Source organism: Coregonus lavaretus (assembly GCF_964263955.1).
Source record: "Coregonus lavaretus genome assembly, chromosome: 14".
Classification (NCBI taxonomy): domain Eukaryota; kingdom Metazoa; phylum Chordata; class Actinopteri; order Salmoniformes; family Salmonidae; genus Coregonus; species Coregonus lavaretus.
In genome coordinates, this window is record NC_140001.1 from 14,379,553 (window position 1) to 14,394,223 (window position 14,671).

General features: G+C 45.9%; 1 protein-coding gene across 1 annotated transcript in view; it reads left to right on the top strand.

The window, feature by feature from the left end:
* LOC311141530 (protein FAM222A-like) overlaps window positions 1-12,895 on the top strand; it is a 78,477-nt gene extending 65,582 nt beyond the window's left edge. Inside the window, exon 3 of the mRNA XM_084176890.1 lies at window positions 10,151-12,895. Coding sequence (XP_084033016.1) covers window positions 10,151-11,673 — 1,523 coding nt within the window. The 3' untranslated portion in view covers window positions 11,674-12,895. The remainder of the gene's footprint in view (window positions 1-10,150) is intronic.
* The last annotated feature ends 1,776 nt before the right edge of the window (window positions 12,896-14,671 follow it).

A 14,671-nucleotide genomic window follows, 5' to 3' on the forward strand; every position in this document is an offset into this window, starting at 1 on the left:
ATGTGTTATTTCATAGTTTTGATGTCTTCACTATTATTCTACAATGTAGAAAGTAGTAAAAATAAAAATAAACCCTTGAATGAGTGAGTAGGTGTGTCCAAACTTTTGACTTGTACTGTATATAAGGGGGATTGGAAATGATGCAGACAATTACATTGATAGAAGCCACAATCTATCTGCAATATTAAAGCTGATCTACCCCTTAAAATATATAAGAATAATATACTGAACAAAAATATATAAACGCAACATGCAACAATTTCAACAATTTTACTGAGTTACAGTTCATATAAGGAAATCAGTCAATTTTTTTAAAATCCATTAGGCCCTATGGATTTCACATGACTGGGCAGGGGTGCAGCCATGCGTGGGCCTGGGAGGGCAACGTCCCACCCACTTGGGAGCCAGGCCCACCCACTGGGGAGCCAGGCCCAATCAATTAGAATTAGTTTTCCCCACAAAATGGGTTTATTACAGCAGAAATACTCCTCAGTTAAATCAGCTGTCTGTGTGGCTGGTCTCAGACGATCCCGCAGGTGAAGAAGCCAGATGTGGAGGTCTTGGGCTGGCGTGGTTACACGTGGTCTGCAGTTGTGAGGCCGGTTGGACGTACTGACAAATTCTCTAAAACGACTTTGGAGGCAGTTTATGGTAGAGAAATGAACATTCAATTCTCAGGCAACAGCTCTGGTGGACATTCCTGCAGTCAGCATGTCAATTGCACACTCCCTTCAAAACTTGAGACATCTGTGGCATTGTGTTGTGTGACAAAACTGCACATTTTAGTGGCCTTTTATTGTCCCCAGCACAAGGTGCACCTGTGTAATGATCATGCTGTTTAATCAGCTTCTTGATATACCACACCTGTCAGGTGGATGGATTATCTTGGCAAAGGAGAAATGCTCAATAACAGGGATATAAACAAATTTGTGCACAACATTTAAGAGAAATAAGCTTTTTGTGTGTATGGAACGTTTCTTTGATCTTTTATTTCAGCTCATGAAACATGGGAACAACACTTTACATGTTGCGTTTATATTTTTGTTCAGTATAATAATCAACCTTGTGATGAACTGCGATAGATGAGTGAACCTGGAATGTTTTTCCTTTTTCCTGATGCTGAGCAGAGAAAGCAGCAGGACTCTCATTTCCCCCCACATGCACTTGAATTGATTAGTTTCCCTGGCTGAGGGCATATTCAACATGTCACCCCCCCCCCCCCCACGCATGCTCCTCCATTCCGCTTTTTCACTCTCCAACTCTTTCTCCATCTCTCTCCTCCGGAAGCTCCTGCAGGGGAGCCAGACTTTTGATTGACTGGCGGCCGAGTATGTAGGACAGCTCTTATTATTGTTTTTACCTCTGGCAAGGAAGGGGGGGAGGGGTCTGGCCGACAGCCCCTGCTTTGTGTGCCCAATAGTCAATTAGAGGTGGCGCACCGCCGGAGACGACAGGGATGGGGGGTTAATTGCAGAGGACCTAACAGCTGGCTCTATCAGGTCCCATTGTGCGTTGCAGCAGTTGTCACGGCAATCGAGGACCGGCCTGTAATCGTTGACTAATCAGCCATGTGCCAGATGACACCTCCATTAGCACAAGGCAGGTATTGTTCAGCGAGCAAGCCGCCTCTGGCTCCCCCCTCCACCCCATCCCCCGGCCTGCGCTTCTTTTCACAGCCCCGCTTTTGTCTGGCGTTGGTAACAAGGGGGGGGGGGGTGTCAGACCCTGATTCTATCTAGCCTAGGACCCAACAATAGGCACGGGTCAATTGTGTCCCCTTGCAACAATGCTTTTTCAAATCTGTCCATTCCCGAATGGCAATACATTTGAACAAGTTAAACTTTTTCCAAAGTAAGTGATTCGGGCATGAGGGATTCGAAGGCCGTTCTAGCCATTAATTATTAACTTGAATAGCTCCATAACAATGAGGTGGAAAGGGCAAAGCGTTGCTTGCTCGCTCTGCGGAGGGAGGGAGGGAGGGAGGACAGATTTGAATATGCAGCAGCATGGTGGAAATGGAAAAAAGTAGATTAGCATGGCTTGGCCTAAAAGCATTGTGGTTTATAGGGTGACAGGGCTGGGGCTGCAGCGGCTAATGTCCTCTGTGGCCCTCAATGGTGCTGACAGCTCATGCACATTTAACAGCAGCGACTCGTCTCTGGAGAACAGGTTCCCGCCAGTGAACCTGGTGGATGTTGCACTATGGCTGACCCTGTGTTTTCTTTCACCTTTCTCTCTCTCCCCCTACCTACCTACAGTGAGGGGGGAAAGTATTTGATCCCCTGCTGATTTTGTACGTTTGCCCACTGACAAAGACATGATCAGTCTATCATTTTAATGGTAGGTTTATTTGAACAGTGAGAGACAGAATAACAACAAAAAAATCCAGAAAAACGCATCTCAAAAATGTTATCAATTGATTTGCATTTTAATGAGGGAAATAAGTATTTGACCCCTCTGCAAAACATGACTTAGTACTTGGTGGCAAAATCCTTGTTGGCAATCACAGAGGTCAGACGTTTCTTGTAGTTGGCCACCAGGTTTGCACACATCTCAGGAGGGATTTTGTTCCACTCCTCTTTGCAGATCTTCTCCAAGTCATTAAGGTTTCGAGGCTGACGTTTGGCAACTCGATCCTTCAGCTCCCTCCACAGATTTTCTATGGGATTAAGGTCTGGAGACTGGCTAGGCCACTCCAGGACCTTAATGTGCTTCTTCTTGAGCCACTCCTTTGTTGCCTTGGCCGTGTGTTTTGGGTCATTGTCATGCTGGAATACCCCCATCCACGACCCATTTTCAATGCCCTGGCTGAGGGAAGGAGGTTCTCACCCAAGATTTGATGGTACATGGCCCCGTCCATCGTCCCTTTGATGCGGTGAAGTTGTCCTGTCCCCTTAGCAGAAAAACACCCCCAAAGCATAATGTTTCCACCCCCATGTTTGACGGTGGGGATGGTGTTCTTGGGGTCATAGGCAGCATTCCTCCTCCTCCAAACACGGTGAGTTGAGTTGATGCCAAAGAGCTCGATTTTGGTCTCATCTGACCACAACACTTTCACCCAGTTCTCCTCTGAATCATTCAGATGTTCATTGGCAAACTTCAGACGGCCCTGTATATGTGCTTTCTTGAGCAGGGGGACCTTGCGGGCGCTACAGGATTTCAGTCCTTCACGGCGTAGTGTGTTACCAATTGTTTTCTTGGTGACTATGGTCCCAGCTGCCTTGAGATCATTGACAAGATCCTCATGTGTAGTTCTGGGCTGATTCCTCACCGTTCTCATGATCATTGCAACTCCACGAGGTGAGATCTTGCATGGAGCCCCAGGCCGAGGGAGATTGACAGTTATTTTGTGTTTCTTCCATTTGCGAATAATCGCACCAACTGTTGTCACCTTCTCACCAAGCTGCTTGGCGATGGTCTTGTAGCCCATTCCAGCCTTGTGTAGGTCTACAATCTTGTCCCTGACATCTTTGGAGAGCTCTTTGGTCTTGGCCATGGTGGAGAGTTTGGAATCTGATTGATTGATTGCTTCCGTGGACAGGTGTCTTTTATACAGGTAACAAACTGAGATTAGGAGCACTCCCTTTAAGAGTGTGCTCCTAATCTCAGCTCGTTACCTGTATAAAAGACACCTGGGAGCCAGAAATCTTTCTGATTGAGAGGGGGTAAAATACTTATTTCCCTCATTAAAATGCAAATCAATGTATAACATTTTTGACATGTGTTATTCTGGATTTTTGTTGTTGTTATTCTGTCTCTCACTGTTCAAATAAACCTACCATTAAAATTATAGACTGATCATTTCTTTGTCAGTGGACAAACGTACAAAATCAGCAGGGGATCAAATACTTTTGTCCCTCACTGTACCTACCTACCTACAAATCAGCTTCTGTTGTAATTGCCCTAACCCTCTCGTCCTCACAGCCTCTTTTGATTTGATTAAAGCTAATGCATGGTATGTGTTCATCGTTCTGTGAAGACATAATTGCAAACAGCCCAACCACAAAGTATTTTCCCCTCTTTTTTTAAACAAGGACATTTTCTTTGGCTTTGTTGGTGTAGAATAAAAGAGGGGATAGATGAATGTGTCTGAGAGTGAGAAAATACTGGATACTCTCATTTGATGTGTGACCCGTTGGCTTCTCATACTAACTAGAAATGTCCCCAACCTGCTCATGATTTTAGAACGTTTGGAGCTCTGATAAATGGAAGCAAGGAAGGAGAGGATTTCAGCCAGTTCTTTCCGGCTTATTCCTTTGAATATTCAATTAAGCCACTAATTAGAATGCCAGACAGTTTTATGCTGCTCTGAATTTCATACTGCACTCTCTCTGACTCCCCATCTCTCTCATTTTCTCCTCTCCTATCTTTCTTCCCTCTCCCTCCATCCCTCCCTTCGCCTCCAACTCACCTAACTCCACGCTCTCCTGCTCACTCAGTCTGCCACTGCTTCTTGTGATCAACACAATTTGACCCCTCACTTGGAAGAAGTGCACCAAATTTGAGGGATTTTTTTTACAGTCTAATCATGTTCCCAGTTCTCTCTTTATTGCTGTTTCATACCCAGTGGACCTCATCGTCAAAGAGTGGACCAACTCCATATTAATGCCCATGTGTCCACATACTTTTGGTCATGTAGTGTACCTAACTGCGCATTCGCATTCTCTGAAGATGCTGAAAGAAACAAATCATATTTCTCCACAAAAGATTTAGCCTGCATTTGGTGTATCATTTTACTGCAAGAAATGCTAACTTCTGCATGAGGTAATATTAAGGCTATGTGAGAGGTTATAGACTTACAGTCAGTTTTCAGATTTCAGTTTCCATTTAACCCATCTGAACAGTTCACTGATGTGCCATAGGCCTATTTGAAGTCCCCGTCTTGTGACTGTTGAATTTGTATAGTGCCTCACAATCATCACACGTAACATAAGCACTGCTCTTTTACAACTTCACCAAATCTTTATTTTCTTTTACTTTTCTGGCCTTATATTTTCAACTCTCCATTTCGCAGCTTTTCTCTTATTGAATTAAACCTTTTTGCCTCGTGGATTGACGTTAACGTTTTCTGCCCACTCCCAAAAGCATTTGATGATTGGGGTGTAGGCTATTTGGCGAGCATACAGTTATAGGCCCTAAAGATTAGGCTTAAGCACGAATGCCAGATAGCCTAAAATAACAAAGGAAAAACCTTAAAGTAGCCTTTAGATATACACCTTGGAGTCAACATGGGCCAGCATTGGAGTCAACATGGGCCAGCATTGGAGTCAACATGGGCCAGCAACCCTGTGGAACACCTTCCTAATATTGAGTTGCACCCCCTTTTGCCCTCAGAACAGCCTCAGTTTGTCTGGGCATGGACTCTACAAGGTGTCAAAAGGGTTCCACAGGGATGCTGGCCCATGTTGACTCCAATGCTTCCCACAGTTGTGTCAAGTTGGCTGGATGTGCTTTGGGTGGTGGACCATTCTTGATACACACAGGAAACTGTTGAGCGTGAAAAACCCAGCCGCGTTGCAGTTCTTGACACACTCAAACCGGTGCGCCAGGCACCTACTACCAGACATATTTTTGTCTTGCCCATTCCCCCTCTGAGTGGCACACATACACAATCCAATCTCAATTGTTTCAAGGCTAAAAGAATCCTTCATTAACCTGTCTCCTCTCCTTCTTCCCCTTCATCTACACTGATTTGAAGTTAATTTAACAAGTGACATCAATACGGGATCATCACTTTCAGCTGGATTCACCTGGTCAGTCTATGTCATGGAAGTGTTCTTGTTTTGTGTAAATTGCATGAGAATTATACATTTATGGATTTCTTAAAGGTATTGTTTTCTCTTTATTGAACCTGCCCGCGACCCACCTGCCCTTCATCCACACAATATTTAATGACCCTAAACCCGCCCGCCCTGCGGATATAACCATGGGGACTGCGGGTTATGAATCAACACGTGCATCAATCAATCAAATAAATGTATTTTTAAAGCCCTTTTTACATAAGCAGATACACTAACATACACACACACATAGCCTCTCTTACTCGGGTGCTTGGCGCTAATGAGCGATGGCATTTAGAGATGGCCCGCTCTGACACATGGGCATTGTGTGCCAGGCACTGGGTGATTAAGGGCGAAGGTCAGCCCATTAATTGCCTCCCTGCCATTTCCTCACCCTGTCGCGGGAGCCCAGCCCAGCTCTCACCACCACTAGCTGCACCCGGCAACGCCACTTTTCTCTTCACTTCAGGTAGTTTAATCTTGTGGTATGGGGGTTGGATAGTCATTGAATTGAGGGTTTGGAGAGTGGTAGTTGTAGCATTTTGCTATAAAGCCGTGTTGGTCTTTCCAGTTTTTTCTCTGTTCAGTGATGCTGTTTCAGATGTACACGTGAGAGTGCCGGTCGTCGACTCATGCCTCGTTCTGAAGAAGAGAAAAAATAGTATTCTTCCATCCCCAGGGGAAGTAATTCATCCATACAGGTCTGACGCGTGTTGAAATGAAGCGAGTGTGAAGCATTTAGCCCAGGAGGCATTGGAGGATGTCGCCCGCCCAGGCACCTGTTGTCGTCCCTGCCCTACATTTCAGCAGAGAGCACAAAGCATAAGATAGCAACATGCTCCAGTGATTGCAAGTGAAACACACAATCACAGCTGGAGGTGTGTGTGTGCAGGAAACCCCTAGCCCTGTGGGGAGGCGGTAGGGGAGAGGATGCAGTGGAAGGGTGCCTCAGAGGGTGTTTATCAGCTAGTACCATCTGCACACTGCTGCTCAGCACTGTGAGAGCTGGCCTGAACACAGCCAGGCGCTCTCCTTTCTCCTCCTCCATGCCCTTAGTTTACTTATCCTGACATACTGCTCCTCCTGGGAGAAGACCGATGAAGATATCCTGGCAATGCACATCAAACATCATCAAAGTGTGTTTGTGTTTGTGTTTGTGTGCGTGCGTGCGTGCGTACGAGTGTGTGCACAAACGAGAGGGGGAGAGAGAAACAGAGAAACCGAGGAGAAAGGGAGAATGACTTGTGTGTGTCACAAACTGCAACAAATAAATTATTGTAGGCAACTAGAATTAGAAAGAGCACAGACACTAATTTACCTCATCCTCCTCCTCCTCGTTCTTCTACTCGTCCTTGTCCTCGTTCTTCTACTCGTCCTCGTCCTCGTTCTTCTACTCGTCCTCGTCCTCGTTCTTCTACTCTTCCTCATCCTCGTTCTTCTACTCCTCCTCCTCCTTGTTCTTCTACTCCTCCTCCTCCTTGTTCTTCTACTCCTCCTCCTCCTCATTCTTCTACTCCTCCTCCTCCTCGTTCTTCTACTCCTCCTCATCCTCCTCCTCGTTCTTCTACTCCTCCTCATCCTCCTCCTCGTTCTTCTACTCCTCCTCATCCTCCTCCTCCTCCTTGTTCTTCTACTCCTCCTCCTCCTCCTCGTTCTTCTACTCCTCCTCCTCACCGTTCTTCTCCTCCTCGTTCTTCTATTCCTCCTCTTCACCGTCCTTCTACTCCTCCTCCTCCTCATCCTTCTACTCCTCATTCTTCTACACCTCCTCCTCATCCGTCTACTCCTCGTCCTTCTACTCCTCCTCGTCCTTCTACTCCTCCTTCTCATCCGTCTACTCCTCGTCCTTCTACTCCTCCTTGTCCTCCTCATCCTTCTACTCCTCCTCCTTCTTCTACTCCTCCGCCTTTGTGGGGCTGAGATGGGTTCTAATCCCTGTGGCCTGTGAAGTGTGAAACCCTTTGATGCCAGTTCGTTTGCCAAAGGCTCTGCCTGTTGACAAACAACGGGCGAGCCGGGGAGAGATGGAGGGAGACTGAGGAGGGAGGGAGGGAGTAGTAGGGCATTTCTCCGCGACCAGCTTGGTCTCATAGACTGAGTCCAGGTTTCTGTGGCAGGAAAAAAGACGGCACAGCAGTCAGGTGTGGAAAATATGGACTCGGTCACCGGGAAGGATTGGGAATTAGCCACCCTTTAATGAATTTCCTGGCTGTTTCTGGCAGGTTTTTTTGTTGTCTTTTTTTCCTCATGTGGCAGTAATTAGGAGGAATGATGGGGGTGCGAGGGGCGGCGCAGGTCCTTGATATGCCAAAGCTGAGTATCTCTCCTCATTTAAACCATGTAATGATCAATTTATTTTCTTTTTTTATCCCGTGTTGTAAAGGAGATCAGAAAAAACTGCAGCTGTACCATTAGCATGTTTTTTTCTCTTTGGAGAAAATGAAATAAGACTTCTGTCAGTTTCCCCTACCTGTGGGAACATCAAAGTGTGGTGCCACCACTGCTGTCACCAGGGAGGGTTGGGTTGGGAGAGTTGTGCCCCAGTCAGGCAGCCTCGGTCCTGCTTCCCACTGATCTGGATGCCTATGGTCCGGACATGTACAAGTCCATATTCGGACATGTACAGTGTCCTTGTAATCTCTACGGTGTCTATATTAGGACATTCATACGTATGTACAGTGTCCTTATCAGGACACTCATACATGCTTGGTGATAGTCATACTTCATATTAGGAAGGTGTTCTTAATGTTTTGTTCACTGTGTGTATGACACTTCCAACCCATTACATTGTGATCAGTTCATTTACAGCCATAAACATAGGATTGTATTTTTGTAATCCATTGTCTCTTGTCTTATTTAGGACCAATTGTGATGCTTGAGTCTGTTATTGCTGTCGTTGACTATTGAAAAGGTTGTGCTGTATAGGCCTAATATATTTGTCTTGAACCATCAATATGTTTTACTTTGACATACAGTATTTAATAGGCTCCTCCTGTCTTGTAGTCGGAGCAAAGGGACTGCGCTTAAAAAGCGTATTCCATTTGGCATGGAAAATTCACAGACAGGAATGCTATGCCCTCCCCCCCTCCCGCTTTTTAACTCCCAATTTATTTCCTTTATGATATGGATCTTGTAGATTGAATCATTTTCACATTTGAAGGCCCATTGGATAGTAGAAATGAACTCCCCATGGTATCAGTAATGGGAGCGGAGAAATTAGAGATGTGACTGCTTGGCTGTGGAGTCTCTTTTTAAAATTACTTTGTGATAGGAAATGAAATGGAGTGATTCCCGCTCACACAGCCCCTACCCTCGAAGCTCCTCAGGTTGCCACGACATTCACTGACTGGCACGGTTGTTTGGCGTCTAATTCTGGTGCTTTTTTTGTTCTCTTTTGCATAAAAAAGACATGTTTGAAGGGGTAGCGAGTCATTGGTGGCAGTTGATTTATCGTCGGTAAATTGAGTTATTTTCCCCAACACCCCTTTTTGTCGGACGTAGTTAAGTAGCCATGACATTGCCTGAATAATGTTGTTTAAATCCAATCTCGCCATGGCCCCTCACCTTGGTACCCCACCCCCCAACACTGACACATTTTTTTTTCTTTTTCGGATGGACATTTTGCTGCTTGCCACCTCTACTCACGTCGGTTAAGCTCTTGCTACCTGAGTAAAGGCCAATAAAAGTATTCTGTGTGAGTGGACTCAGACATTGTGGAATTGAATTTTGGGGGTTGGAATGGCTGCAGGTACTTCAGGTAGCATACCACAACCACCATTTTCAGTTGTGAGTGACACATGAGCTTGGTTATGAGAGTGGAATTCTGGTACTAGGCAGAATATCTAGCTAGTGTTACACCCATAGAGATGCATACGTATATGACTGTATATTAATGTGTTCAAATTAAATCTGTGGTTACTCCCCTATGCTACAACTTAGATCTAAACATTACAATTCAGAGATTTTAAAGCCAAACATTTTTGAGTTATGCTTTATCATGTTCATTCCTTAGCGTTTCGTAACCGCAGGGTTTGAGCACAAAACCAGGTTAAGAATTCCCTACAGATGGTTAATTGGGGTTTTAGTTAGGGTTTTCATCAGCCCAGCTACATGTAGTCGAATCACTGAGGAAGTTGCGTGGCCAAGGGCAAGACCCAGTAAGTGATACTACTTATAAATCTCAGCTGTGCCATGCTCCCCCCCCACTCCCCCAATATCCAAGGCTAACCCAATCACTGCTAAAGAGAGTCCAAATTAATTTGAAAAAGTACTAATTTAACAGAATTCATATACATTTCTTAAGATCGTCGATGGATATTCTTTCACAGGAGGGGGTGAAAATTAAATGAGTCTCTCTCTTTGTCTTACAGGTGAGCTGGTGGTTCCCATGCATTCTCCTCGCTACCCCAGCGTGGCTGAGCTGGATGCCTATGCCCAGAAGATGCAGAGCAGCCCGCTGTCCATCAAGATCTTCCCCACCAACATCAGGGTCCCCCAGCACAAGCACCTTAACCGGACTGTGAACGGCTTTGACACCACAGGTAGCCAGCGCTACAGCCCCTACCCACACCTCCACACTGGAGGCTACACAGGCCTCCTGGCCATTGTCAAGGCCACTTCCTCCTCCTCTTCCTCCCCCTTCGCCCCCACTAAGGGCATCATCAAGAACTTGGAAGGCAGACGGACTAAGCTCTCCTCAGCCCAAATAGCTGTGGCACCGTACCCACCCCCTAGCAGTAGCACTTTAGCCAATGGCCACGGCCAGATGTTGTACCACACTGGGCCCTCGAAGCCCCCTGAAGCCCCTGCCCTCTCCCGCTCGGTGCCCCCTAACGTCACTGTGGCCGGCTCTATGATCCCCGTGACAGGGGGGCGAGGCCTGGCCCAGCCCCTCTCCCAGTCCAATCTTCCCTCCATCCAGAGTATCATCTATCAGATAAACCAGCACTGCCAGGCCCAGGCTCTGCAGCAGGTGTGCCAGGGGGCCACCTCCTCCACCGCACCCTCCACCAACCCCAGCCCCTCCAAGCAGGGTGCGGGGGGTGTCATGGGGATCTCCTCCGCATCCTCAGGGGGCGGCTATGTGGGCGGCATGGCGCCCCAGCCTAACCTGGTGTACACAGGGGCGGGGCTGCCGCTGGCGGCCCACAGTGGCGAGGCCATGAAGGCCGGGGTGTACTCGGACAGTATGGACTACATCCTGTGGCAGAAACAACAGCCGCAACAACAACAACAGCAGCAGGCTGTGCTTCGCATGTACAGCGGGGGCAGCGGGGGAGGAGGGGCCATCAGTAAGTCCCCTGAAAGCTGTGGTGCCCCGGGGGGAGGGGGGATTATGGCTCAGGCCCAGGTGTTGTCGTCGTCGTCCTCCAGACCCTACCACCTGACGGGGGGCGTTGGCAGCGGAGGGGGCGCTGGTTGCCTGGACAAGGTCAGCTCCTCCCCTCTGAACTGCATGGGGATGCATGGCAACTTCTCTGTGGGCCAGTACTTTGCCCCGCCCTGGAACAGTGTGCTGGTCACCCCTGACAGTGACTGTTACAACCCCCACCAGGAGCTCCTGAGGACCACCACAGGAGGGCCAGCTACGGGGGGCCACAGGGAGATGGGCTACCCCCACCACCACCACCCCCACCATCACCACCACCATCACCATTACCCCGCCATAGACAGCGGGAGCGGGGGAGGCCTGTGCTGCAGCCTGCCCAGTAAGAGCCAGCTGTGCAACACGTCGGTGCTGAGCAGCAGCCTGCAGTCTCTGGAGTACCTGGTCAACGACATCCATCCGCCCTGCATCAAAGAGCAGATGCTGGGAAAAGGCTACGAGACTGTGTCGGTGCCGCGGCTGTTGGACCACCAGCATGCCCACATCCGCCTCCCGGTTTACAGATAGAGCGGGGGAGGAGAGGGCAAGTGCCAGGGCTCAATAATTAATTAATGATGTGAAATCTCAAAGGTGAGGGACAGAAGAGAAGATCTTGATTTCCTGGGGATGTACAAGTCTGTTGAGACTGGCACTGCTTGAAGCAGCTCGGGGACTCCAGGGAGGGAAGCGATGGTGTTAGACTGGATCCTGTGTTGGATGACAGGCTGGGGGGGTTTCTCCCTCCCAGCCAAGAGTGGTTATTTATCAGTAGGGGATAAAAGGGATTTCAGTGGTTTTGGTTATTGCCCGGATAGAAGATTCTCCAGATGTTCCGTTGTTTGGTTTGCCAACAGGAATTTGTGTTTGATTTTTTTTTGTTGTCTTTTTCATTTCTTGTTTTGTTGTTAAGTTGACAAAACTTTTTGGTGAGAATCATAGCTTGATATGAAGTGCATACAGCCACCTCTGTTGTTCCCCCATCCAAATACAAAGCCAGTGGGGTGCGGTAGTCACATAGAAGGACCCAAAGGGCCAAGGTGTAGGGCTGCTTTCTAAACTCCAAAAGAAATACGCACACACATACAAACACACACATACATTTGCATAAACACGCATGCACACAAAAACGCATACACACCAGTACGCATACACAAACATACACATTCACAAACATACACAAACACACACAATCTACTAAGAAGGTAAAAGAAAAACATGGAATCAATACTGTGCAAGAATCACAATATTGAATGGAAAATATATTACAATATTAGTAATTATTGTTGTTATAACTGATACTATAAATTGCACTGCTTGGAGTTTAAAACCCTTGTTAACTTTGGAGTTTGGAATTGGGTAGTTTCGATATGATATATTTAAGAAACTTGAAAACTTGAACCTATTTTTGTTGTTTTCTAGATTTGTGGGTATATTAAATGCATTGGCTGCTATGGGGGAAAGTGTCTCAATGCTTTTTATTGTTTCATTTGGGTTTTATTGGTTTATTTTGTTATTCCTCCTCGAGCTGACATGCAGTTTCTGATGTCCTGGTGTAAGGCATAGTCACTGCTTTGGTTCTATAAGAACCTAGCCAGAGAGCTCTCTTCTCTAACCAACACTGGAATCTGCAGTACATCTTGAAAACAAAAAATGTTGCAAAAAAAAGAAAAGAAAAATGTCACTATTGAAGATTGTTATGATTGAGAGGTTGTCCACTATGACCTCTTGTGTGTGTTAGTTTATTTTTGTCCCCTAGACTCCCCCTCTGCCCCCCCCTCCCTCCCCCCTCCCTCCCTCCCCGCCCCCAACAAAGAAAACCCTAGTTTAGGTATCTGAAAATGAGGCTGAATCAGCTTTTTCCTATGAGAGGGCTTTTTACATCATTCCGTTATAGTGCTATTTCTCTCTTGCCTCACTTTTATAAGTAAGTATGGTAGAAGTGGGATATCCCTTTCACTATTGGGCCCTATCATTTTGAAGGAGTGTGAGCCGGGACCAAAGGTGAGTCTGTCCAGGGTACACCGATGTGCCCCATACCCCGAAAAACAAGAACAAAGTGAAACAATCATGCCCTGTCCTCTCGGGTGATGTGAGATGAGACAAGATTCACAGCTTTTTCCTAGTACGTTTCAGCCCATGGTTGAGATGAGTTGAGCACGGGTCATTCATTGACTTTAGGATTCAGAACATTTAAATATTTATTATGACTATGAGTTTCCCTTGAATGTGCTGCACTTAAATTACTGAGATGTCTAATGCCTTTTGGGACTCGAGTGAACTGAAGAAGAAAAAAAATTTTGGATCAGTGTAGCAGTCCTCTGGTCCTAAATTAGCATTTCCTTTGTCAGTCAAATTTCACTGGTAAATTGAATTTATTATCTGGAGAGAGAGCTGGGCTTTGTCATGGGGAAATACTGGCAACAGTGGAGATTTATGAAGTGCAATTATTATGACTGTATTAACGTTTCTCTGAGCTTACACCAAAAAATGTAAACTACAGTTGTGAATACATTCCCAATGTTCCCCAATCCCCATCCTTTTCTGTTTTCAGGTGTAAAATAAATCTCGTTTGAGAATATATTCAGAAGCCAAATCTTGGCTGTGAGAATTGTCATTATTTTGTTATTGTCCTAAAAAAATTGCCATGATTCTGGAGATAATCGTGTTTTTGGCAAGTTGTGGTGTGGCTAGATCTAAGGTTTATGTGTGTGGAATGTGTGTTAAAAAGGCTTCATAAATGCTTTTGTGGTCATTACAGAACTCAAACTAGCCTTTACATAAGGAATTTCTCTTTTAAATTTGCCACGTGTTCAAATAGCCTAGTATGAGTTGCATCCATTGTTCATATACTCTGAAAAATAACAATTATCGACCTAGTCTTTCTATCCCAGAATGTGAAGATATTCCAACACCATATCCCTAGATTTACTAGAGCGACAAAAAGGAGACAATTAAAAGTGAAACTGTGACTTTGTGATCGTTTGCGCCTCAACGCATGAGCAAACGTAATTGGCATTTTCCCATCAAGATAACCCGCTTTTTAATCAGATCCATGAGTCTCAATGTATACGCTCATAATGTTTGTGGAAGTCCCTGGAAGGCTGACAAAGCAAAGCTCTTAGACCAAAGAGTATCCCCTACTGTAAGTCGCTCTGGATAAGAGCGTCTGCTAAATGACTAAAATGTAAATGTAATGTATCTGGACTTGCACTAGTAGTGTAAGTAATCCTCCTTAAAGGTCCAATGCAGCATGTCTGGGTAACAATTTAAGTACCTTACTGTGATTGATTGTTTTAAATTAAAATGGTCAAAAAGAAACAAACATTTCTCAAGCAATAATTTTGTTAACTGTCTGGGAGTGGTCTGAGTGGGGAGGGGAAAACAGAACATTCGCTGTTATTGGCAAAGAGGTTTAGAACGCTCTTTCTTATTGGTGTATTAACTAATTTAGCACATGGTGATGTCACCATGGAAGGCCAAAACTCCATCCCACCAAAACAGGCTGACATTTCAGGCGTTCTTTTCA